Source organism: Pocillopora damicornis, chromosome 1, assembly GCF_964200805.1.
Source record: "Pocillopora damicornis chromosome 1, jaPocDami1.2, whole genome shotgun sequence".
Classification (NCBI taxonomy): domain Eukaryota; kingdom Metazoa; phylum Cnidaria; class Anthozoa; order Scleractinia; family Pocilloporidae; genus Pocillopora; species Pocillopora damicornis.
Window position 1 is genome coordinate 40,557,473 of NC_142670.1, and position 26,709 is coordinate 40,584,181.

The 26,709-nt window shown below is 38.0% G+C and overlaps 3 protein-coding genes across 4 annotated transcripts in view; 2 read left to right on the top strand and 1 right to left on the bottom strand.

Annotated features, from left to right (window-relative positions):
- LOC113675166 (NADPH oxidase 2) lies at positions 1-13,949 on the top strand. 2 transcript variants are annotated; one of them, XM_089197171.1, is made up of 23 exons: positions 1-205; positions 562-611; positions 2,067-2,212; positions 3,874-3,969; positions 5,305-5,412; positions 6,068-6,149; positions 6,650-6,792; positions 7,089-7,116; positions 7,462-7,508; positions 7,716-7,741; positions 7,847-7,927; positions 8,394-8,520; positions 9,086-9,178; positions 9,666-9,737; positions 9,967-10,029; positions 10,325-10,379; positions 10,875-10,938; positions 11,223-11,259; positions 11,463-11,545; positions 11,984-12,104; positions 12,578-12,649; positions 12,759-12,883; positions 13,011-13,949. In XM_089197171.1, the coding sequence occupies exons 3-23, from the start codon at positions 2,165-2,167 to the stop codon at positions 13,132-13,134; spliced, it is 1,695 nt and encodes a 564-aa protein (XP_089053297.1). In that variant the 5' UTR covers positions 1-205; positions 562-611; positions 2,067-2,164; the 3' UTR covers positions 13,135-13,949. The 2 variants fall into 2 exon arrangements, with proteins under 2 accessions (XP_089053297.1, XP_089053304.1); XM_089197178.1 differs by lacking the exons at positions 1-205; positions 562-611 and adding an exon at positions 1,694-1,819.
- On the bottom strand, positions 13,661-26,370 carry LOC113675155 (DNA ligase 4). The gene is made up of 30 exons (XM_089197526.1): positions 26,015-26,370; positions 25,548-25,625; positions 25,261-25,362; positions 24,589-24,656; positions 23,879-24,002; positions 23,734-23,760; positions 23,294-23,386; positions 22,833-22,937; positions 22,480-22,586; positions 21,808-21,888; positions 21,235-21,300; positions 20,839-20,888; positions 20,567-20,669; positions 20,340-20,399; positions 19,910-20,010; positions 19,757-19,809; positions 19,499-19,537; positions 18,971-19,066; positions 18,666-18,785; positions 18,020-18,099; positions 17,630-17,735; positions 17,119-17,268; positions 16,954-17,043; positions 16,652-16,740; positions 16,445-16,493; positions 15,681-15,842; positions 15,212-15,306; positions 14,946-14,988; positions 14,429-14,538; positions 13,661-14,342 (listed from the first exon to the last, which is right to left on the bottom strand). The coding sequence occupies exons 1-30, from the start codon at positions 26,186-26,188 to the stop codon at positions 14,201-14,203; spliced, it is 2,763 nt and encodes a 920-aa protein (XP_089053652.1). The 5' UTR covers positions 26,189-26,370; the 3' UTR covers positions 13,661-14,200.
- LOC113675197 (palmitoyltransferase ZDHHC6) overlaps positions 26,281-26,709 on the top strand; it is a 5,949-nt gene continuing 5,520 nt past the window's right edge. Inside the window, exon 1 of the mRNA XM_027191739.2 lies at positions 26,281-26,709. This exon is cut by the window's right edge and continues 16 nt beyond it. Within this exon, the coding sequence (XP_027047540.1) occupies positions 26,501-26,709 (209 nt within the window). The 5' untranslated portion in view covers positions 26,281-26,500.

Below are 26,709 nucleotides of genomic sequence, written 5' to 3' on the forward strand. Positions count from 1 at the left end.
GTTATTTGTATTGAGATGAGGGCTGCTCACGCAAATTTCTATCCACTTGAATGAGCCTTACATAAATGTCTTAGCAACAACTCTCCGACAATATCTGTCTTCTTAATTCCGCCGATCATGTAAACCGAGAATATCTTTCTCAAAGGGATTGCAGGTTATCAGAAAGTGGATATATTGAAGTCGTACATCAAGACGCGAAGTTAAGGTAAAGGTAGTCTCTATTCATTCGAGATATTCATAGGTTATGTAAAGTTTTGGCAAACTGGAAACGTCATCGGTGAGCCGATTGATTTCATTGTACATCTCGACTCATAGTCGTCTTACTGAATCAATTGTAAAAAGCACTGAAGCAAATGCTGTTTACGGTGTGCTTTCTGACTTATTTTCATCGCCTCAAGCAAGTTACAAGGCAAGCCATAACCTAACTGAAGCGAGATATGAGTTACCAGTATATACTCTTTCGCGAGGGTGGCAGAATAATTAACCAAAAAAAAATGTGTGCTTTCGCTTTCAAACGGTAGGTTTGAGGCTTGTGTTCAAACCCTGTATTTCTCGTTTCAGCTTACTAATTTCACTGAGGAATCTCACACGCGTACGATTTTACAAACGAGGTAAGTTTACAGACTTTGTCGCAGTTGTTGCATTGAATTTATATATGTGCTGGTTAACAAACATAATGAAACCCAAAAATTTAGAGTTGAAAAACAACAGAGCAGATCATGATAAAGTGAAAAAAAATTGATAAAGTAAATATTGGTTCAGAGTACCAATTCTTCAGGTGAGGTTCATTTTCGCAGTGTTTGAGGCATATCACAAAATCCTTGCCCAGACTGATATCAAATATTATCTATTTAGTTCCTAAGTATAGAAACAGAGCGTGATAAAATTCAAGCACACATCATGGGGTCATTGGGGTTTGACAGTTAATGTGCTCGGTTAGTTCATGACCACCGCTTGTTTGATAACAAAAGATTTTTGTTTCGTTTAGCGGGAATTAAGTTTGCATAAGAACCATTAGCAGCCAAACACGTAAAACAAGTAAACAAACACATAGCGGCGAATATGTTCCATGCGTTGAGAAGTCAGGCGGAATTTTGAGTTGAGGAAGTTTGACCTCTTTTCAACTCCGCCTTCATGTTTACGTATTTCACACATACAAAAATAATCAACTGAGACTGTGACGTACTTCCAGAGTGTACGGCTGACTGGCAGCTTACCGACTAGTTAACAACCGATTAAGCCCCTGAGGCTGCATTAAAAAAGATATATATCGTTATATAATATAGGTAAATCTTGTATAATATATATATATATATATATATATATATATATATATATGATATCTTCATTCAGTTTGCAATATCGCTTTAACGGTGCTAAGATTAGCTCTGTTAGCTGAGATGTAGCGGTAGGAAATATAATTTCTTGCCCAGAAACAGCAAAGTGTTTCACTTTCATCGCATCAAATTGTTTTAAGCACCGCACACTTTAAATTGTCAAGGATACCAGAACGGTGAGCCTTACTTAACGCTTCCTGAACATGATTTCGCGTCTTTCTCTGCTCTATTTGTTTAAAGTTTTTGAGATGATCTTCCCTTAGAGTCACAATTTATTTTTGTTTTGTATTGATCTGTCAATTTTATATTGGTCATGCATGGTTTAGTAATCTCCCGTAGTATGATCATAGCTTGGCAATGCCAGTCATCACTTTGAATCACGAACTAAATCTCTGGTATGATTCAGTTATGTCGCGTTTAGACGAGGATGACGCACGAGGGTGGTCTAGTATTAGAGTCAGAGCGATCCCAGGGTGAAGAAAGTAAATGAATAATAAATGGAGTCTGTCGAGCAATTTACAGGTTACCAAATCTGAAAGAGGACTTAATTGAGCGACTGTCGTATCGGATAGAGTCTGATGAGGGGCTAAAGCTCGACACGTCAGCTTTAGAAGCTATTTACGGAGGCAAATTCCGTTATTAACATGTTAATAAAACCTAATGATTTGCACTTAACCTACCTGCGTGACTAGGTGACTGTGTGACAAAGTGATGATTATTCAATTTCAGGTCAAAGGCAGGGCAGCAGTTTTACACAGAGGAAAAAGTTTTAACTTAACGAAGCGGTGTTCTTTCCTTGAAGGAAACAATACAGTTAAAGTACAAAAATGGCCAAATTCGCCCTTAGGAACGAGCTTGGACGGTACTTTGTTGCAGTAAGTAGATTACATTTTGATTGTTGTGTTTGTCTGAAGTTTGTTGTGGAACAACAGTTGTCGGCCGCTTCGGTTTCGCCCTCGAATTACGCTTTAAAGAGTTTTTCTTTTTTTGATCTCATACTTAACATATCTCTATTTTTACGTGAGTTTCAATTAAGGAGCTGTTGTTAGTACTGTAATAAACTTAAGGGGTTTGATCTGAGAGGATTTCATGAGGTATTTCAGTTTCTGACAATCATTGTGTATCAAATGAACTGTGGCTTGTTTTGCACCTATACTCAAATTTTTCCCCGGAAATGTTCTTGAGTCTCACTTGCATAGCGACGTCTTTAGTCAAAGAAAATGATTAAAAGTTACGTATGTAGTGGGGGTAGAGACTTCACAAAGCACGTCAAAGTATCTTTGAATATATCAGTGAGACAAAATTGATTTGCATTTACACTAACTTTAATTACAACAAGCGGGAGGGGTCATATTGTTTGCAACAGCCGAAGTCGCTCGATTTGGGTTTTTCCCAGTCACCCAAATCTTACTATTACCGTCCAATTTCTCTGCTAAACGCAAATAAAGGGAACTTTTTCTGCACATCGACCTCGACCAACTTGTGAACTGAGTGATTGTTTGTGCAACAAAACACGTATTAATTTGCCCTATTGTGCAATATTAATGAAATCTGATATTGAGCGTCGGTGATTTATTTCGGAGACAATTGATGGTTAATTTAACCAATATTTCACTACAAAATGCATTTTTTTAAGTTTTTTTTTGTGTTTTAATAAAACAGGTGAGGTTTGTTTCGATTGCATTTACATATTGCTAACAGTGGCAAACATAAAAGAAATTTATATTTAATTTTTAACTTTCAGAGATACTTCAAGTGTTTTTGTCAACTTTATTGCATTAGAAATAGAAATAAAACCGAAATAACGAGAAAAATGAGCTTCAATGAAGAGCAAGACCAAAAACAATGTCCTTTAGCAGTGCAACTGGGCAATAAGCGGCATTGCCGACTGCGGATATCTCGATAGCTGACGTCACGCAATATTCGAGTCCTGGAAAAGGACCACTGTCGATAGAACGTTTTGACAGCCAGAGCGGAAGTCGTAAAAAGAGTGGACTCTGGTGATGACTTCCGCTAAGGTTGTGAATCGTCGGTCACTACTATCGACAACAGTCCTTCCCCGGACGATCAAAATACACAATTGAAGGCTACAGTTCGCGCAGGAAGGCTATCGAAGAGATGATGGGCAACTCGAAGGGAAAAGCAAGAGAGACGTACTACGGTGAAATAAGAACTGACTTCTTGAAACACACGCGCTCAATTATTAACTAAAGGTGCCTGCAAAGTAAGGGAGCTGGATTTTTTTACGGTTGTGCGCGAGAAGAACCGATGGGCAATAAACACAAAGAAGGAGTTCACTTTCCTCGCTCTTTTTTTCCCTTATACGCGGGCTTCTTTAAGTTTTTCTACTAAGGCTCAATTTATATCAATTTTCTTAAGTGTTCGGTATAATGCATGGAAACCATCATTTTATAACTAGGTGCTGTGACTGTGTTACTTTCAGATTGCTGCTCTAACGAAGATTATGATTTTATGATAATAATAAAAATTACAACCTAAAACCCTTGACACGCTTTTTTTGCTTTTCTCCTTTTAGATAGCATGGATGGGAATTAACATATATTTATTCGTGAGTGCCTACATATCTCTCCAGACTTCCCCAAAAAACTTCTACCTCAGAGTTATTGTCAAGGTATTTGAAATTCTTTTATTTATATTCTAATACTCTAATGCTTTTGGCAATCGATCTTGATCAGCCTTTTTTAGATGTGATATTTTTTGTTTTAATACATTATAGATATCGATCATTTATAGATTACAGATTTTCATCGATCATTAACCTCATTTTCCAGGTTGTCAATTATCATCACGTACTTGCGGACAGTGTAGCAATACTGTTGGGAGAGTGTGCTTATAAATTATTCCTGAGACTAAAAAGAAAAAAAAATTCTTTAGCCGGAGAAAACATTAGAATCAAAGAGTTATTTACGAAAATAATCTGGCGATTAAAAAAATATATTCCTGAGGGAAGGTACGTTTTTTCTTGGGGGGGGGGAGGGGGAAAGGCTGGGGAATTTTGGTATTTTTTCCAAAAGAAAGTGTTGGCCCTCCCTCATGTTTTGATTAAAAAACTCCTGAACCCCCACTTTTAGGTGACTGACAAAAGTGTGACCCTCCCCTCACTACCGAATTAAAAGAAACAAGTTGAAAAGAAAAAAACTTAGTCTGTTAAAGAAAAATAGAAAATAACATCACAAAAATCCCCATTAAAAATTCTGGAAAAGGTGTGACCCTCCCCTTGAATAGCTGAAAAAGAGGGTATGGCCCTCCCCCTTTGGTGCTCACTTTCACTGATGACCCTCCCCTCTGAGGCCCCAGCCCTCCCCCCCCCCCCCCCCAAGAAAAAACGTACCTTCCCTAACAGAAGGGACTCAATCGAGAGAAGGGAACGTGAATTTGTCATTTTGCATTTGCTGCTTTTAAGGGACCGGTAACTGGTAATTATTCATCGCCGGGGTGGGGTGGGGGGGGGGGGGGCGGTGTGGATGATTTTTGGTGCTTCCCTCCCAGCCACACAAAAAGTTAGTGTTCCTATCTCCTTCCGCACCCACATACCGATTGGTTGAAGTTTTACAACATTGTTGTTAAGCAGAATTAAGAATCTGCTTTTTGTTGTAAACAAGGCAAATTCAAATCGTATCTCCTTGAACAACAGAAAATACGCAGAAAATAGTAGTTAAACACAAAAATAAAAGATCTGTGAGATAAGGAAAAGAGTCGTCTGTGAAACGAGAAGTGGAAGCACGTCAAAGCATCTTAAAATTCATTGCAGACATAGATGGCTGCAAGAGCAGCGATGACGTTGTCAAGTGTGAGTCCTAGTTGATCACTGTAAATGACACCTTGAAATCCGCAGCAGATTTGTTATCATTCATCGACAGCCAGTGAAATGTTCTTAGTAGAGTAGACCATACTCCAAAACCCTTTGAAAATGACTACTTACACGTGTTGTGTTTTATCTAAACAGGAAGGATTGGCTTTTGCTCGAGCGTCTGCTGCAGTTTTGAACTTCAACTGTATGCTTATTCTTTTGACTATGTGTCGGAACCTTCTCTCTTCCATTCGAGGCCTTGGGGTACGTGATCTGCTTTACAGCAACTGCCTAATCTGATGAAGCAAGAGCTCAATTTAATCCAAAAAATGAGAGACGATTTTGATTATTATTTGCCACTGCTCAGACGATAAATACTCGAATGATTTTGTCGGTCACGCTTCGGTTTTTAGCCGATCGTCCAGGTCGATCGTCTCAGTCGTGCTTCGTTCCGTTTTGAGCGACTGAACAGTTACGGATGATAATATGAAACACAACTCAGCAGGACGATGTTTCCTCTTTATTCATTTTCAGTCTAAAACTTAATTCTTTTCAGAGGTCTTCATAACGCGCATATCATAGAAATGCGAGGTGAGGCCATGAGGAGGGGACGATGGGAAGATAAAAGAGATTGTTTTTCACTGTCTCACGTCTTTCTCCCAACCCACCATCCTACATGCTCCCTGCTACCCGCGAAACAAAGACCACTGGTAACGAGTTAGCGATCAAAAGATTCCTGGTTTTCCTATCCAACTAATCACAAGTCTAAACAAATTGAATGCAACTCTCCGTAGTCCCTGTAAAATCATGGGATCGTGCACAGGACGGTTAACTTAGCAGCATGACTACAGTTTGATAACCGGCTTGATTGACTGATTTATTTATTCATCATTCTTTTTTAAACTTATTTATTTTGAAGTGTGGCACCAGTGTCCTTCGCCTTCTTGACAAGCATATGACGTTTCATAAGTACATTGCGTACATGATATGTTTCCAGACAGGTGAGTTTGATTTGATTCGATTTTTTTTCTTTTTTGCATTTGTTAGGTACAAATTCATTCAAAAGTATTTGACACGCAATACTTGACAAGTTTTGAATTTAAAATCACTTGATGTAATGCCAACAATTGCATATTGACAAGTTGAAAGTTAAGATGGGCTTATTTTCTGGTGAAGTCTTACGAGCTTGGGAGCTCTCAACATCACAGCTCGTCCAGGTTCCCTTAGTATGGCACCTCGTCCTCCCCTTTGAAAGAATGCTAGTCTAGGGTAGGAAATCGTCAAGTTTACTAGTTCTCAGGAACCCCTTATATAGTAATGCGTGGAGAGAGACACCCTCGAAGTGAGGCGTCTTGCTCTGCTCGAATCCAGACTTCTTGATCCCAGGCTCGCGCTCTAACCTCATTATGGGTAATATTGAAAAAAGACAGGGAATTGGTAGCCTAGTGAAACTTACTTTTTTAGTATTTGTAACAATTTTCTTCGATTTATTTATCTACAGCCATTCACATAGTGGCACACGTTTTTAATGTGGAGTTTTTCATTGACTCACACTTGAGTAAGGACATGCTTGTTCAGAGATTGAACAGCTTTGAGGATGAGGGAAGTGAAACTTATCTAAACCCTATACGGGACGCCAACGCTGTGAGTGTGAAAGACCGTTCTTATTTGCTTGGATTTGTCATGAATTTCATCGAAACCAAGGACAGTGACGAAGTTTATTTTGTGTCGTTATCTTAGGAGTGTGAAAGCGGCCGAGCGAGAACTGGGGGCGGGGAGAGCAAAACAGACTCTCCCCAATTTTTGCGCGGCATTTTTTTTTTTGTTTTTGTTTTTTTTTGTAGATAAAAACATATTACATTTGAAAATATTCGTGCAATACTTAATGAGTCAATGAACCCACTTGTTTCAAAGAACTGACTTCTGGTTTTTCTGATCAGGTACCAGTAGTGGAGCTGTGGAAATTAGGTAAGGCACGAAGCTTGTGGAATGATCTTCAAACGAATCTGAGGATTCCGAGGACTTGACGTTTTTATTCGTATCATATACGCCTACGTCAACGTGACGTAGAGGAGGGATTGATATTGTGAACCGCGCCAGAATCTATCGTTTAAGATTGTAGGGTGCTTTTCATGGTATGCTTTTAAGTTCCAATACGACGCTGTTATGGGGCCTCGCTTTTGAAAAATATTGTTTCTGTTCTCCTAGTTGTCATTAGCATGAAACCTTTTGCCAGCTTCTTGAGTGGTAAAATTTATACATAACGTTTGATCATCTGTATCGTTGATTGACATTTTATTGTATCACTTATAGCGGCTGGTATTACTGGAGCTGTCATAACCCTTTGTCTTATTTTGATGGTATGTTCAAATATGAGCTTAAGTAATGTAAATAAGAAGTAAACCTCGTTTATAACATTGCTAAGAGGATATGTGCATTCCAGTTGGTCAAAACCTTCAATGAGCATTTGTTGAACTGATAAACCTGCAGCTATTTATTAAAACACTAAAATAACTCTCTTATAAGTTTGCGGGTATAATAATTCTTTTGTTTTTATTCTCGAACAGCTCTCTTCTGCCACGGAACTTATCAGGTAATGTACTTATGATTGCATCTTAGCGCTTTTATTTTCACGATATCAGTAGTTTTACCGTATCTAGGTGTAACTATCATCTGTTAAAATGTTTCCTCCTTGCAGGCGGTCGTATTTTGAAGTGTTTTGGTATAACCATCATCTGTTCGTGATCTTCTACATTGGACTGGTCGTTCATGGTGTGCAGTAAGTATATTGACCAGTGTCGTGTGCATGTTCATAAGGTCTATCGACGGCGTTTCTTCCTAGATTGCAGCCGAGGTCACGCCGGGATCCTTCCCTGACCGCAGCGTGATTTTCTTTGGGGCTTAATGCATTCCCGCAAAAGATTCAGCCGGGATCTTGCCTGGATACCCTCTAGTTTTTCCTGAACTTAAGTCGAACTGAGTGAAATCAAGTAGTAATGAAGAATATATTATCACTTTCGTTGAATAATTTTTTATTTAACTTATCGGTTAGATTTGCAGTGGTGAGTCACAGATATCTGCTCGCATGTTTCTAATAGGGGCAGATTAACTGTTAGAATAACATTCTTACACCTCTCAATGGGTATGGGTGTGGCTCGATCCTGAACCGTTTTCTAACGCCGACATCAGCTCACCGCTTGCAAGAATTCACCTTCCGAGTGCTAACAGATATTTGTTCTCTCTAGGGGTATCGTACGATTTCAGTCGAACACTGATGAGCATGACCCTGAAACCTGCTCCAAAAATGTGACCTCGTGGGGAAAGGAGGGAGACTGCAAAACGCTTCCCAAATTTGCTCCTTTTGGAATGAATGTGAGTTGGCATCTCTCCCTTGGGATGTGTGATTCTAATAACTATTGTAGGAGTATTTGTAGATGCAGTTATTTTTGTTTCTCACAAATATCTACCTATATCGTAAGACTGACCAACAAGAGAGAGAGAGAGACATAGAAGATAAAAGAGAATCTAGTCCGTTACCGTTAGATTACAAGTACCGCTCTACTTGACGCTTTATTACTGAGAGACAGGGGATTGGTGGCGAGTCAGACCACCCAGTCGTATTCTGATAGGTTGATCGATATCGAATTTCTTCGGCGTGACGAAATATAAAGTGTTAATCATGAATTTAAAGATCCCATTAATAGAATGTCACTTATCTTGTGGACGGCTTTTATCATCTACGAGTTCTTTAAAGCGTAACTGTCGGAGTATCCAAACGCGAACTCGGAAAGTCTGAGATTCGATTTAGCAGAGGACATCCACTGTTTTGTGTAATATGGTTGTAATAAATACGTCAACATCGTTCTTCATTCGACGAACAGGTGCAAAATAAATTTAGCATCGTTCTTATTATCCTATCAATTATTTCCTCTTTCAGACCTGGAAATGGGTAGTTGGACCAATGTTCCTGTATCTCGTTGAACGTGGAATCAGATTTTATCGCTCATTCCAGACGGTTAAAATTATGAAAGTAAGCTCTATCAATTTAATGCTATGTGACATTTTCCACAAATGTCTGGAAACAGATATGTATGTGTACCACACTGGTATCAATTCCAGAACTCATGCGCCGAAATCGCGTCAGCTGAGCCCCATACTTAATGAAATATGACAATCCGTTATGAAATGACACTTTGGTTGTCATATGATGGTCTTCATTCAATGCGCACGAAAAACCTTATTTTAATGCGGGACAATCTGCATTGGGGATGTAATGCTGGACAATACACATACGCAAAGAGATGGAGAGATGAAATGCACTTTAAGTAAACCAACTGGAGTTCCGCATTGCCCCTTTTCAATTTAGACATCAACGTTATTGTGCTGTTTATCTTTTTTTGTGATAGGTTAGTGTAGCTACTTTCACGTGTTCCGTAGGTAGTTAATGACTTTCAATTTGAGAATCTTTCGATCAGGTTTAAGCAAGCTGATAATGAGTGATATAAACTACCATGTAGGTTGTTAACCATCCATCGAAAGTTATCGAGATCCAGATGAAGAAAGCAGGCTTCCATCATGCTGCTGGACAGGTATATTAGTTTTACTTTTACTTGAGGCGTTTTTCTAATTTCTTTTTAAACGGAAGTTACTCTGTCAGGAGGGGTGCTCATTGGCAAACTTTCCCAGTTGCTTTCTCCGAAGACAAATTTATTGCAAAAAGACAACGCAATGTCATTAATTTTACTTCTTCATAATCATCACAGAGCTAGTGGTTCAAAGATTAAATGAGCTTTCTCTTTTTTTCCTATTTTATTACAGTACATTTTCCTCAAGTGTCCCAAACTCTCTCATTTAGAGTGGCATCCTTTCACTTTGACATCGGTGAGTAAAAACTATCCAACTAATAACAGATATTTTTAGGATAAAATACTCCCTTGATATAACTATGATTTTTTTTGTCACTTCGATATTGCTTTCAAAACAATATGTTCTACTACGGGTGGGTTGTTTGGAGAGTTCGAACCCAGTGGGAATATTTACGCTTGGTATTGATTTACCCTCTACTACGATATGTTCTGTTGGTCAATAACACTGATAACACATATAGAAGCAGGCACCCATATTGTACGTGGAATTTATGTACATGAAACTGCAAACATCTCGTTTTCTCCTTCAGGCCCCTGAGGATGATTTCTTCTCCGTGCATATTCGTATCGCTGGGGACTGGACAGGTAAGGCACTGATGTAAATGATTGACTAACTAAATGACTGGGTGTCTGACTGGCTGACCAGCTTACCGTATGACAATAAGATTGGCTGACGCACAGAGGAAATAATTGACCAATTGTTTGACCTACTCTCAAGCTAATTGACTAACTTCTGACTCACTGATGGAGTAGCAACCGATCAAGTTGCCTACTGACTGACTCGTTAACTGACTGTCTGAGTGTGTGTCTAACTGACTGACCTATTAGCTGACTTCACTTCGTCATTCGCTCTGACGAAGGGCTAACGCTCGAAACGTTAACTTTTGAACTGTTTACGGTGGCCAATTTACGTTCTTAACTCGTACGATAATACCAAATTACCCTGTTGGACTCTCTTACTGACGCAGTAGCTCAGAATCTGTAGAAACTTACCCCCTTTATTCATTTGACTGACTGTCTGACTGTTTGAGTGACTGAGTGACCTACTGATCAATTAAATGATTGACATCTCGTTTATAGGCGGACTGGCCAAACTTTGTGGTGGTGACGGTAAACAAACAAGAAGCCTGTCTGATATGCCGAGGTACGTCTGTTGGGGAACTTGTTCACTTCTCTGTATCCAACTCTTCTCATATTCCAAAAGTTTAGCTCGTGTGCAGCAAGGCATATGACGTAACGATCCTTCTACTAAGATCTTAAATTGAAGTTTAAGGATGGGACTTTGAGCGGGATGCCCGACAGGTTAGGTTGGAAATTCCGAAAGCTGTCTGATGAGTCTCTTGGCCCGTAGGGAAACGCCTTGTCACACCAGCTACGAGGTGTTTTCACTCAAGAAATAAGTCGATAACTTGTATCTTGTGTTTGTAGACTTGCAGTAGATGGGCCCTTTGGAACAGCTACTACGGTAAGCTTGATTAGATTTTGCATATGTCGTAATGGTCTTGTTGATATGATATCACGCATGAGTTTAATTAATAATACGAACGGAGAAACCATTACTTCGTATGTTTGCGTGGATCTGGCGGCACGAAGGCTCCTGGACTTCCCTCGTTTTGTTTGTTTGTCGATTTATCCCATGTTGTTGTTGTTGTTATTTTGTTTGTGTAGGACGTTTTTAAGTATCCCGTGGTGATGTGTATCGGAGCTGGTATTGGGGTAACACCGTTTGCATCTATCCTGAAGTCCATCTGGTAAGTTTGAAAATAAAAATGGTCGACATGACTTTTAGAATTAGTCAGGCATCATTACAAGTAGCTGACGAACCATTTTTCAAACAGAGAATATGACGGTCTTTTCCCGTTCGCCCAAAATTTTATGAAATCTCAGGTTGCTATTACTTTCTACCATCTCTCGTTTAAAGGAAAAATAAGTTTGTTCTTAATAGTTTACTCTTCGCCGAAAAATGTTTTTTTCTAAATTCTCCCTGCCCTTGTAAAGTTCTGCATTTGCTTATTAATTAGTGAAAAGTATTTTTCTCTATTTTAATCACTTTATCCAGCTGATAAGTTCAAATATTCTCTTCAACTGTTTACTTGAAAATGTAATGTAATTGTAAGGAGAGGTGGAATGATGATCACGTGTTTGACCGAAGTTGTCCTGAAGCCTACTTTGTTCTGCTTATCCTGCAGGTATCAGTATAATCAGAACAATGTTAACCCGGTGGTTAAAAAAGTTTACTTCTTTTGGATTTGTCCCGACACGAACGCATTCGAATGGTTTACAGATCTCTTGCAGTACCTTGAAGAAAGAGTAAGTGATAGCAGTGCAAAATGTCCTAGCGGAGCCTCATACCCAACATATTAAGTTAACCTGTCATATTGAAAAAAAATTTGGCTATAGGGGCCATACATCACCTGATTCAATGTGGGACGAGTGTCGTCCAGTGCAACTGTAATAGTTGGAAATTAGAATGAAAGCTGAGATCCATGTTTACGCTTTGCTGAATTTAAATATTAGTTGTAAGTTAGTAGCCAAACTCCAGAATCAATGTGAGGTAAGCGTTGAAGGTGTAACGCTATTTATTTCTGGAATTTGGCGTGGAAAATAATGTGAGTAATTATTTTCCTAACGTGCTTGCAGTACAGGAAATTTCGAGTAATCTTACCAAAAAAGAGTCAAATTTTCAACAAACTTTGAAAACGTTTCTGGTGCTCTCCTTTATCGAATATGCTTTAGATGTCATTCTCTGTGGTACAGCATTGAATTTATGTCTACAATTTCAGATGGTGGAAACTGGAAACAGAGATTTCTTGGAATATAACATTTACCTCACCAGAGGCTGGGGTCCAAATATGGTAAGTAAAGTTCAGGCAGGCTGCTGTATAGCAAGATACAAATTCCTGATTGCTCTTACATCCTCAAATCCCCAACTACTTTGTAACATAATTTGGAATCTGTCCCTAGGCTCGCACCATTGTTCTACACGAGGATGAGGAGACGGACATCATCACTGGATGTAAACAAAAGACTCGCTATGGGCGACCAGAATGGAACGGCATTTTCGGTAGCGTTGCTCGAGCTCATCCAAGGTATGTAGTCAATGGAGATAGAAAACCAGGAAGGGTAGAGTTGTTTCCCTCGTATTGGGGAGGGTAAGGGTGTTTGAAAGTTTAATTTCAATGAAAATTTGTTAAATCTCTTTCTTGATTGTTACAGAACAAACATCGGAGTCTTCTTTTGTGGTCCTGCTGTTCTTTCACATCAGCTTCACCAGACAGCCAATGCACACAGCAATGTTGTTGAAGGAACAAAGTTTTACTATAACAAGGAAAATTTCTGAAGCTTTAGGCGTGACTTTTTTTATGAAGAGAACAACATTTTAATTTTTTGTTTTTATCATAGAATAATGTAGTACTTTTTCAGTGTAGTTTTTATGTTGGCAGTACAAAGTTAGTCGAATTAGTAACTTTTTCACACTAAGAGAATCTACAATGCACAAGGTAATGATGAAAGCTACTTTTCAACTTTAGTTTCTTAAATCGAATTAAAACATCAACCCTTTAACTCCCATGAGTGACCGAGACAGAATTTCTCCTTACAATATCAATACAATATCAAGCAGACAAGTGATGAGAATAAAGAAAAATAGAAGTTAAGGGAATATAAGTTGATCCAATACCAAATTCTCAAGACAAATATCACCAGAGCTGTATGGCAGACAGTAAGGAGAATTACTTATGAGATCTTGGGAGTGAAAGGGTTAAATGGAAGTAGCTTGTCAGCTCGTGTTTGACATTTGCATGATTGGATGAGTCGTGGTGTGGATACATATTTCTCTAACCAAAAAAATTCAAGGTTGTGTCAGATAGTTTGCCTCAGTAGTTCTTTAATTCATATTTATTTACAGTAAAATAGTAGTGCTTGATATTACTATAATTGTACTTCCTAAGAATGTAAAATAAATGTAATATACACCGTGAAACTTTATTTTTCTATTTATTTTCGTCCTTTTGGAAAGAAAGAATCATTCAAGGACCTTAAAAGTTTTTGTAATATCTGGTGAGTTAATTCTTGTAACTTCGCATACATTGTTTGTAATAGGATAGGCATAAGTAACATTCAATAAAGAACTTATTTCCTACTTTTTTAAATAAAGGTCTTGCGCTATAACCATGGAAATGGTAATAGAATCAGGAAGAAATTCTTTCAAGACAAGATTTTTTTAACAACGGGTTGAAAACGGGAAATTTCCCTCTGGGCAGACTTGCATTCATTATTGAACTATCTTGGTATCCTTTTCAGTCACGTTGTGCAAGCTTCGAGACCTTTAGAAACGGCTGCAAAGGAAACTCAAACTGCTCCAGACAACTAAACGCTGGAAACTTGGATTCAGTGTTACAGTCACGTTACGTAACTGGTCTGAAGTGTCTTTCCGGTAGAAGCTTTTCAGCTTGAATTGATTGCGTAACCCAGTCTAGCGTAACAAGATGTTGTTTTACTTCCCTATCTTGCGTTACTCTTTGTAGCTCTTTGAGGCGACAAAGATCCCTAAGCAAAGAGAAGTCATAGAATCAAGAAAAAGCCGGAATCACCTCGTTAGGAAATTAAAGTGGAAAGCATTTAGTTGTACTCACCTTCCATCGAAGACGACATGAGTCACTTTGCTATCAAAACTGTCGGTGATCCGTGCCCCGAACATGCGTAGTTTCAAACCAATAAGCTCCAAACTGCTATTAGGAATTCCCTGAAAAGAAAATGATCGCAAGGGAACGTTTGAAGAGGCTTGTTTAGCTGCCTCCTACGACCTAAAAACGCGGGAGCGGTTTTGGAGGTTGCCAAGTCAAAATAAGCGCTGAAGAAAAGGAACAGTCAATGAAGACTAGCTAATTCAATTTTGCTCGGCTGTTGGGGCATATTAATGAAGTATGCAGGTGGCTGAGGTTTCGCCTCGTCTTAGACTGGCTCCAAAACAATAACAAAAGAAGATGCTATCTTTTTAGACACCTCTATCCGGGAAGTACCTCCATTAAAGAAGAAAAAGCTTTTTCATTAACTAACAACAAAGCCTTCACAACCTTTGCATCTGTAAACTTCAATGAAGGGATACTGCTGTATAAGGACATTTTGAGCTTAAAGCTTACACTCACTCACCGTTGATTTATTCCCAATAATAATGAACTGATCAAGGTACACTCTAGAAAGAACAAAATTTAATCCTCTTGAAAACGAAGTTAACATCAAGACATTTAACCCAATCATTACTTCAGACAAGTATAGTTCGCCGGTGTTTTTAAGGTGTGTAGACACAACCATTAGGAATTCCAGCTTGATGCAAAGCTTAAAAAACGATAACACTCAAATAACTTTGATGTCTAAACGTGTTTTTTCAACGGATCAACTGCACCTATCAGATTTACCTGCAATGTTTGAACAATCCAAAAGGCGAGTTATCGGGAAAATAACGTTGAGATATTTCAAGTATTTCATCAGTTGAAAGTGGAACTGCTGAGTTCTATGAAGCAAAACAGAAACACGAAAGTAAAAAAAATTCAAATTAATTTCAAAAGGCAAGTGGATGCCACATCCCGTACCTCGTTACTAACGTCCCTGTTCTAACGGGAGAATGGAAAGAGGGACCCTGGGAGCAAGTGTTTTTCCTCTTTTAAGTGTCTAAGCAGTATGATACGAGATGTTCGGAACCCGTGGACACTCGTACTATTCCCTGATTGGATGGTCTTTTCCAAAGGTTTCAACAACGATTTGACGATCTTTTGCTTTCCGTCTGTACAATCACATTTTTTCATTTTAGATAAAGCTCTCCTCGCTCACATAATGGAATATTTAGCTCTATTTTGTACCAGTATTGCTAAAGAAATCTCTCCTCACCTTGCTTTGGACATTATCAAACGCTTTCCTGAGTGACTCGGCTGTAGCAAATTCTGTGTAACTGTCTCCATGTCGATCAAACTCCTCAGCAAATTTATCAGCAGTTCGGGACGAGGAATGAAACATATCACTTGGAATCCACGGCTTCAGCTCGCCACTATCCTTTTGGGGTCACAAAAATAATAATCATGATAAATAAAAAACTGCAATAAATACCACACAAAACTGGGTGCACCGCAAAGGTGGTAGGACACAATGGGGCACGGTTTAGTCAGATTTAACACGCATCGATAGTGAGTCAGCATCGAGAGGTCTGGGCTCGAAACCTGACTACCTCAATGTGTTGTGTTCTGAGGCGAGGCACTTTACCCACGCATTACACCTCCCCAGAAAGGACAATACATGTACATATAAATGCGTCAAGGAAGCATGACGAAACGATGAGGGTACACCTGCTGTAAACTAACATTCCATCCCGTAGAACGAGGAATATTTTTTCTCGCTTCGCGTTAAGCAACTGGGAAAAACCCTAATATCTATGCAAGTACTTCTCGTTAGTGAACTTTCTCTTTTTCAGAGAAAGCCGACCAAGCCCTACTACAAAAGTCGAACCTTACGCTTCAAGACAGGTCGATATTTTTATCAGTAGCAATGAACTACAACGAGCTAACGGGGGTATAAACCCTTTTAAAATTTATTTTTGATCCATACTTAAGACTGGTTTTATTCATACAGTCTACAAACCTGAGGTGTTATTGACTTACCAAGCAGTTAATAAGCCAAGATGCCTTCACCACATCGTATTTGTCCTGACTAATGGGGAGGAAACAAAGCAAACGTCGAGCATTTCTACGTAATTTAGAACAATGAGAGCTACAGTGTGGATAGATGTATCTTATGTATCTCCTTTTGACATGGAAAATCTACTGTAGATATCGCAAATGTTTTTTATCTATTATGTAAATCCTTACCTGATAATATTCTTAACTCTAACGTTAATTCTCTCAGCCACAACACAGAAAGTGTCAGAACAAGGGTTCTGAGTCAACGTGCCTCCATTCTGTGAAAAAATTATTTAACAATATGTAAGTCGACAGAAATCGGCGAAAACATAAATCTGCACTGTGTAAATTCATACAAGCATATAATTTTATCAGGCCTTGTATCGAGGGTGTAGGATAACGTAACGATAAAAACACATGCGTCCAGACCATAAATGTCAGATATTTTAAAATGAAACTGTTTCATGATAATACAAAGACAAAAAAAATACCTCGGCAACTTTTTTTTCTAAAACAGCCTTGGGATACGAGGAAGGACCGTTAACAATATAAAATTCCTTTTCCTGGAACATTTGCGAAACCTGAAACACAAGTTTCATGATCGATTAGCGGATCACAGTGTAATTAGAACATGGAGATTTATCAAACTTACTCACCTCCTCAACTGAAGACACATCCGCCGGTTTAAAATGCTTGGCCACAGTCCGTGACTGTTCAACTCGTACAGCCTCTCGCCTTCTTTTCTTGGCTGGTTCAGATTTCTCCTCTGCATTTACATGTTGGTATGTGAGCTTTCCCTCTGCCACCTATCAAGAAAAAGTAACCAATAGGGAAAGAGGAGCTAATCCGGGATTGCACTGGCTTTGCTTCGACATGCTTTGTGATTGGTGTAGAAAACTCGCGCCTTTATCTCAACCCACCATGCAAAACCAACGCCAAGCGCGATTTGGTTACCCGCGTTTTCCCGCGCTCATGAAAGTCTGCTTGTTCTTTCTTCACTTACCTGTAGGTAGTTTCCTTCGTTCTAGTTGACTTTTGTCATTAAGTTGGTTTTCTTTTTGCGACACTCAAACGTAATGTGCTCGAGCTCGCTCTAACTCTGAGAAACGCAATTAAGTTCAAACTCTCTCAACGGAAACTACGGACACATAGTGTATTTTCTCTCACCGATTTCAGCCTGGTCAGTTCGTTTAGGTTCAAACACTCGTACCACATCTTGTCACTGCGAACAGCTTCCAGCCGTGGAAAGCGAAGAGTCACACCGGTTTTAAACCTAACAACGAAAGAGCAAAACGTCTCTTCAGGTCAAGAGTAACACTATGATAGTCTATGAGATGAGACCAAATGGTTAGTTCGCGTAAATTCAGATTAAGAGGCCTGGGTTCGAGCCACGTTCTAGTCCGATTGTGGTTCTCCTCTTTTGACTAAAGAGTATAAATGGGTAACGGGAAACTGTCGGGGGGGGGGGGAGGGATGGGAAAGAGAGTTTTCTATACCCTAACATCCTTTTTCAGAGGGATAAAAGGGATAAAAGTATTAGCTTGGTACCAAACTTACTTGTCTGATGTAATTATTTCTGCAGCTTTAATCTGAACTATCTTTGATTTGGACGGTTCAATCCACACATCAGGTTTTTCCTAAGCGGATAAGAAAAGAAACAACTGCAAAACCCACTTGTAATATGTGTGTATATATGTATTTAAGCTTTTCGTCGTTTTTCCGACGGTTGTTGGTCTTCACCGCAGCCTAGTCCCCAGGACCCAGTCGTTTAAGGGGCGACTAACCCTAGCCCAGGGTTAATTTTTTTTCCTTTGTTGAAAAGCCATTTATCGGATAATTTTCTTTATTGTTTATAGCCAGTTTTTATCTAGTCTCAAATTGTAGACGTAATAAATTCTACTGAATTTTCTTTTAAAGCTTTCAGATCTGAAATCAGGTTTCACCCTAACCCTGGGTTATATAAACCCATCTTTAAACAACTCGCCCCAGGACTCGAAGTTCTCTTGGTTAAAAGCAAGATGACTGCAGGGATGGTGAACTTACAGCCTACAGTAAGGCCCACGACTGACCGAGCTGAGGCTCAGGTATTACTGTAGATAAACAAGGCAGTTTAAACACCTAGCGCCGGAGAACAACATCCGTAAAACTACTAAAAAGGAAACGTAACTAATGGCAAAGACAGGCAGAACCGAATCTCTATTACCTTGAATCCAGGGGCCAGAATGATTGATTCCGGAGGCTTTTTAGTATCAAATGCATTCCAGTGTGGACGCAACTGCTGATCCAGTTCGCGCAACTCATTAATAGTGTAACCAGACCCCACCTATGTGAACAAGATGTGACAGGGCTACTTATAAAACAATACGTAAACTTATATGGCGCACCATGAAAAAGCCCTGCATCTTCAAATTCTCGAGACTACATAAAAACTCTTGATTTTAAACAGAGATAAGGGTGAAAATGTATTGATATTGTTTTACCAACCTCCACTTGAAAAAAAAGTGTTACCTTGCAGAAAGAATGGAACACTTTGGGATGTTCACCTGGATCGTTCGAAGGAACCGCCACTGCACACATAAAGTGAGATGTCATTCCACTTCGGCGCTGCAGAGAGAAAAAAACATTCCCATCATGAAAACATCATCAAGAAGAATTTTTTAAATTTCCACGTGTTTTTTCTCTTTTCCGTTTCAAAAGCAACTTTAAACGAAAAGTTCCCCTTGACTCAGAAAAAGTCAAACAATCCCACAAGCGAGCTAATCAACAAAAGCGTGAATGTCTAAAAAGTTAGGGGAATACCCAACGAAACAACGAACCAACACACTACTCTAACTCTGCACACAAATGATCGAACACACAGACGGAAGAACGGGCGAACGAACGATCACGCAAATAGAAATACGCACAGTCAAAGAAACGAAAATGAGCTAGCACGAAAGACACGAACACCGTAAAGAGTAAACCGTGAAAAAAGTGCTGATGCTAACGAGGTGTCTAAAGAATGACCACACACAACATAATTTACAGTCTACTGACCCCAACTCCAAAATAGCCACCAACAATGACGAGATCCAGCTGAGATCAAATAAAAAAGGTTTTAGTGTTTGTTCTGACCAAAAAGCCAAGACATAATCAAACTCGGTTTGTCGCATCGACGATAAAAAATTCTAATTATCGTAATAACGATGATGATGAGAATGATAACAATTATGATAATGATAATGAACCCTAAGCAATAATAATAACAACAATAATAATAATAATAATAATAATAATAATAATAATAAAATATACCTCATCACTTAGGCTGTCTACATATTCTGGTTTAATCTTCACCCAGCCACTGCCTGTTGCAAATGGAAAACATAGACGCACAGGACGATGAACAATTTCAAGTTAGCTCCCAATAAACCATTGTAAACGTATAGCAATCAGTTTTGTACACACCACTTCTTGAATTTGGTTTATAAACAGAGGACGGTGACTTTACAACCAAGCCTTCCTCCCTCTTGTCAATCGCAGTGTTAAGAGCTTTCACGACGTCTTCCCTACAAACAAAACAAAGCGTCTTTGTCAATGATAGAATAATTCTAATCTTAATGTCTGAAATACCCAGGATTGATTCGCTTTTATTTTACTTTGATATGTGTTTGGTCCAGAAAAACTCACACCACTTTCTCAACCAATTAGATGCAAAGTATCCTGCACCTCAGGAAATTTGCTCGTCCTACTAAGTTTTCATTGGTCCCTTGAGATATTTTCCTTTGATCTGATTGGTCGTTGAGATCACTTTCAACTGGTTGTGGTTTAAGAGATTAAGTTCGAATACTTCCAAACTTTTAGCCTTTACTTCTTGATGTACAGCTCTATTACGTACTTAGAAACGACTTCTTGTCTCTCAACAAACTGGAGATATCCAGGCTTTGGCTTCAGCATGCTACAAAAGATTTAGAAGAAAAGTCGCAATATCAAACAAAAAATAAAAGCAACACTTTCGTCAAATGTTCCAACCATAATGTAAACAATCATCAATAAATATGCAACTGATACAAAAGAACCCACTCGTGGTTGAATAATCAAGTCACGTGACTGATATGTACTCACTCTTCCATAGATTTAATTCTTTCTCGCAAAGGAACATTTGCCAGTTTTTTCTCATTAATGATAAGAATATCGAACACAATGAAGCAAGGGTGATGACCTTCATCTAAAAATGACAAGGACAAGAAATTCACATGTGATAACAGAAAATGCACATGTATATGTAAGTTTTACAACCTTATGTCATAAATCAAGCTGATCTTCATTACAAGACATTGTGTATTACAATGGTAATGTTACTCTTTAGATCAAACATTGGAAGGATATTTCTTTACCGTTTTCATAAGTGGTTAAGGATTTCACATCAACATTCATTCCCTTTGATCTAAAATGTATGAGGTAAATTCAAAATTTGGTTCAGGTTATGTATAGCATCTAGTCTTCCACTGAGAGATAATTGATCATAAATGATAGCAGAGGAAGGGAAAAGAAAGGAGAACAGGAAGAGAAAACAGCCAAGTGAGGGGGAAGTCAGGTTAGAAAAAAGAAAAGGAGAGGAGAAACAGGAAGCAGGTAAAGATAGAACAATGAAAGGATAGAAGGAAGTGAATGAAGAAGTAAACAAAATACAAGTGAGAGAGAGAGGAAGACAAAGAGTAAAGAAAAGGAGTAAACACAAAAAGGAAAAAAGGAATCAAAACGAGGAAAAAATTATGGGAAGTTAAACTTACAGCCATATGTCTGTCTTTGGATCAACAACAACCATTTCTCCATCCAGGATGCATGAATGTACAGAGCTACATGTTGAAAAACCAATTGACAGTACTAATAATAATAACAGGAATATTAGACTCTGCAATTATTTATTATTTACTCACACTTGAGTCTGACTCACAATGCAGCAACAGCATAAGACATCTGATCTCCCCAAATTCTGACACTAGCATCCAGTTTTAGACACTATAGTCTAATTTTACACATTAGTGTCCCATTTTAGACACTACTGAACAATATTAAAGACTAGTATCTCATTCTGGACAGTCATATCTGATTTTAGACACTAGAGTCTGATTTTAGACAATAGTGTCTTATTCTGGACAGTAGTGTCTGATTTTGGAGACTAATTTGCGGTTTTAGACACTAGTGTTTGATATTTTAGGCGACATCTGATCTCTCTTGGAGACATCTGATCTCTGCATGAAGAAACTTCTGTTAAATGTAGGTTTCACTGACAACTTGTCATAACTGGTACAGTATCAAGTTGCAGAGAACTTTCTAAAAAAAAGTGAGAGATTTGTGAACACCTTGAGAAGCAACCAGCGATGTGAGGTGTGAGAACTCCAGAGGATGGGTCCCCACCAAATACATGAGTGTATTCATTTGCACTGTAAATTAAATACAATTAATTAAATCAGTACATTTCAATTCTTTGGAAAAGTGTAATATCAACTTAATCCTGTCCTTAAGATGGATCTTCTTTCATTGATAATACAATCAACTTTTGTGGCCCACTTTAACTCAACAAAGCTAAAATTTTATGTAATGTTATTTGATATTAATAAGTATTTTCTCACTCAGGAGCAGAAATGAGCAGCACTGTTGTTAACTAGCTCTCATAGATCCAATTAGAAAGGGTGGCCCAGAAGATAGATCTCTGATGGACTGTTGTTGACAGCCTATGCCCCAGGAGGAGTGATGGGCCTAGACAGATAGTATAGTTATTTAAACTGTTATATGGAAACCAGATAAAATGGGTGGGGATAACATTGGCACCCCACCCAGGAAGGAGTAGCAATATTCCTGGTCACCTCATGTTACAGAAACGTAAACATGCTTCAAAATACATGCATGTCAGTCTACATACAGACTTCAACCTGGACTTGACGGTATATGTTAAATTAGGTCCTATACATTGAAAGCTTTTCAATAGATTTGCAGACAGAAAAAAAAAAATTGTTAAATTTAAACACTGGTACCTTCTTGAGAAGTACATAAAACTGTCTTTGTCTTTATGAAGCTGCATTCTCTCTCCATCTATTTTGGTTTCTATGTAAAATGACTGATTGTTCATTACCTTCTCCACCTGTGAAGAAATGCAGTGAGGGGGAAAATCTTAGAACTTCAAGGTAACAATCACAGATTCTACTCGGCTACCTCTATGCAAAAAGACACTGGAGCTTCTTCACTTTTTAAATTGCTACTCCCTTTTGTTAGAAAATTATAATTACTATTTGACACTTACACGCAAATTATAACAAGTACAATTAAAATATAATGCAATTAGATCATTAATATACAGCACAACACAACAAAATATGGATTTACTAGCCTCATTGATATGTTTTCTCTCAGCCAACATTGGTCGAAATGGTGAGAATAAAGACATCTCTGCTTCATTCATCCTAATGCTGCGATTATGAAGATCCATGCAAACCTTTAATGCAATTTTCCATATTAAATGGTTAAAGTCATCTTTTTAAATTTGAATTAACTAGAACTTTTGCCTTACAATGGCATTGTATATAGTGTAAAGAGGTTAGAGGTTAGAGTTTTGAGAGATTTAAATGACATTGGTCAATTGCATTAATTCAAGAAAAGAATGAAAAAAACTTAAAATCTTGGTTTTGGCAAGTTTGATAACTTATAATTGATTTTTATTAGTCCTTTGATGGGTAAAATAAAATCTACAAAATCTGAAATCCAGTGAAACTCAATACTAACACCTATTGCAAAAACACCACTTTCTGCCAATAGCAGTAAAATTAACTAATTCAAAATAATTTTTCAGACCTTGGGTAGACTGTTACAGACTCCAAACAGTTCCATTGCATCTGGATGATAAACATTAAATACAGAGTTCTCACTAAGGCCAATCTTCAATTCCTGGCAAATGCAATGATCACATAAAAAATATTACTAACAACTATTATAGTTTAAATTTAGATGATTGACCCTTTAACCCCTAAGAGTGACTAGCATCTAGTCTCTCCTCACAATAACACCCCTGAATCAAACATTAAGGTCATGAGAATAAAGGAAATGATCAAACACTAGAGAATAATCTTGATTGTTAAACATATTCTCCCTACTGGCACCATAAGAAAAGTATCAAGAACAGTATGGAGAATATGCTAAGTGCTAATGTTCGGATGTAAAGGGTTAATTTTTGGTCATCATTATAATAAGCATCATCTAATTGACATATTTATGGCAGATAAAGCAAAACTAACCTTGAAAATGATCCTGATTAACCATTTCTGTAAGAGAAAATTAAGATGATCTCATCCACTAGAATATGATGTTTATCAAGTATTGATAAAGAAAACATCTGGTAAATAATACTGTAAAATGTTACAAAATAAAAAACCTTCAGACCTGTTCCAGAGCACTTGTGTTACGTAGCAGTAGTTGCAACGCTTTCTTAGCTTCATCACGTTTATGATCAATATTTGCTGAGGCCAGCTGGTCAAGGTACTTGTTTACTTGGTCAATCTTTAAACTGAGCATTTCAAGACGTTCAACTCTTTAGTCACTAATAATGACTAGGGAAAAATTATGAACAATTTAAAACATCTACAGTATTCATCTGATTTTTTTTCACCATTAATAAGCCATGATTTCAAACCCACCCTAAATTTGCAGGAAGCCTGTAGGTCTTCTATACAAACACATACATTCAAACATTTAACCTGGTAACTTCCAGAAAAATGAGTAACATGCAAAATTCCACTGCAATTCTGCCCACAGGTTGATAGGATAACCAAATTTATAGAGTGGAGAGGGTATTTATTATTGATTTTTATGATGTTGAACAGCTCAGGAACTTTATTCCATGCTCTTCAATGGTTACAACACAGAATAATAATTATATCAAACTAACATGTAAAAAAATAATTGTTTAATTAAATAACAAAAGAAAAACACTTTTGTCCAATCATTAGCTTAATTATAGTTTCCTGTGAAGTTTCTTGACAACTTTCAAATAAATTTGTCATAACAACATTTATGTGAGAACATAAAGGGAGGATTACTAAATGAGATCTGAGTAGATTTTGAGAGAGCTGAATGGCGTAAAAAGCATTTACCTTCCTTTCTCAGGACATCTGTTTCTTAAAACAAAGTAAGCAACACTTGCAAAGTCAGCCACAGAATCCTACAGTGAGGGGTAAATAAATAATTTTGCCTCTTCTGTTATAACTCTTGAGACATCTATAATGTTTTTATCTTGGAAAAAGAGAGACCTGGGGCAGGCCACCAAGTTGTTGGACCCCAGGAGAGGAAGAAATCTGGGCCAAGTCATTGTAAAGTGCGCTTGTGGTAAGGGTGGGGCAGTTTACCTTTAGGGTCATTCTCTGTAACCAGGTGTATAAGTAGGTACAAGCAGACTTTCAAGGAAACATGAAAAATTATTTGAGGGCAAGAGGGTTATTTCTTGTAGACAGTGGCAACCTTTCCAAGAAGAGTTAAGATTATCCTTATATTTTCATTGCTACAGAAATATTATTTGCTTTGAGAAAGGAGCACAATGCAGAGAGAAAGTATTTACTCAGGAAGACTGGGTTCAACTTTGGTCAGGTCATTATACAGATTAGTTATTGGGTAAGTGAGTAGTAGTAAGTAAGAAACTTTATTTGTCAAATACTTAACTGGTAAAGTTCATACTAACTAGGACATTTTGAAAAAATGTTAGGAGACTAATTTTTTATTGGGCTAAACCATTAAATCCTACAGTGCCTTTCTCCTCATAAGTATTGTACCTGTTTAGCATTTTTGGGTGCTCTGTAATTCAGCAGTTTACGGCCATCTGTAGAGTCTTTCCCTATACTTAATATTTCAATGTAATATTTTGCAAGAACCACCTGAGAATGAAAGAAAAAAATTATACAAGTAGTTTTCCAATAATTCTTTCAAAGAAATCCAAGCTCTATCAAGCTTATGGATTATTGCAAAAAGGAAAGATTTTTCATGAAATCAACAGTATACCCATACTAATAAATAAATTTAACTATTATCAATACAGGATAAAAATCAAATCTATGCAAACCTCCTTCATCCCATAAGCACCTCGTTCTTTGTCAAGATGAGGCAGCAACAGGCGCATACCAGAGTGAAATGAGTCAGTCTGCAACAGAAAGGAAATATCAATCAATTGTAAGAACTAACTGTTGATGAGACAAAGGGAGCTGCTTTTCCCCCAACCTCCATATTAGGTTTTCTATTACCCTTCTCTGGGTAGGGAGGGGTGGTTGGAAGAGTTTGGATCAGAGAGTTTCATCATAACAGTCTCTGAGCGAGGCGATATGTCCCTAAATTCCTATCGCCTGTTTGTTGCAATTGGGTAATGCATATCTTCATTTTAAAGAGAAGTTACATGCTTCATACAAGGCACAATAGCAATCAAAGGCATTTAAGAAAACAAACGTCCCTCTCGCAAAAGGAAATTTATTCTTGAATAGCAATCTAGAACTTCAGATTTAACAGCAAGCCATCAATGCAACATATATACTCAGCTGTTTTCGAAGTTCCATGCAACTTAGCGTGCGTTTCTCTCCATGAATTGACAAAGGATTCCAAGATCTTTTTCTTCTTTTCAGTTCCTGTTTTTCTTGCAATCTTTTCTAACAAAGCACACAAATCATAAAACGGAACCTGAGTTGCTACTTCTACTGTTGAAACTCCCGCCATTTTTATCGTAATAAAACACAAACACTTTCTCAACCATCCGCCATCTTGGAATCGGAGTGGTGTATAATTTGGGAACTAGTTATCTCCAGAGGAGTCATGGGATATCCTAAAATTACGCCTTGTTGTTTTGGCCCGCCTCCGGCAAAGTTTTGTTTTCTACAGAAACAGTGTAAGACATCCGCCTGAAAAAAGCAACACAACACGTTTAAAAAAAGTAATCTTAACACATTCCGCGAAAAAATACAGCTAAACGTCACCTTGAAGACTTATAGATTTATTAAGGAAAGAGTTCGATGCTCATTTCGTTGGAAAATGAGCCGTGGAATTTGTCATTGGGGTCCACTATTAGCGTTATCAATCATATGGACTCTTTTTCTTTGTGGAATTTATTGCATACTGCTATGGTACCCTCCTTGGACTTCAGCAGCAAGCGTGATACACTTAATATTTTATGTTTCATGGATGATTCTTATCATGAATTACTTTATTAAATCAGTTACTCTTGGACCTGGATATCTTCC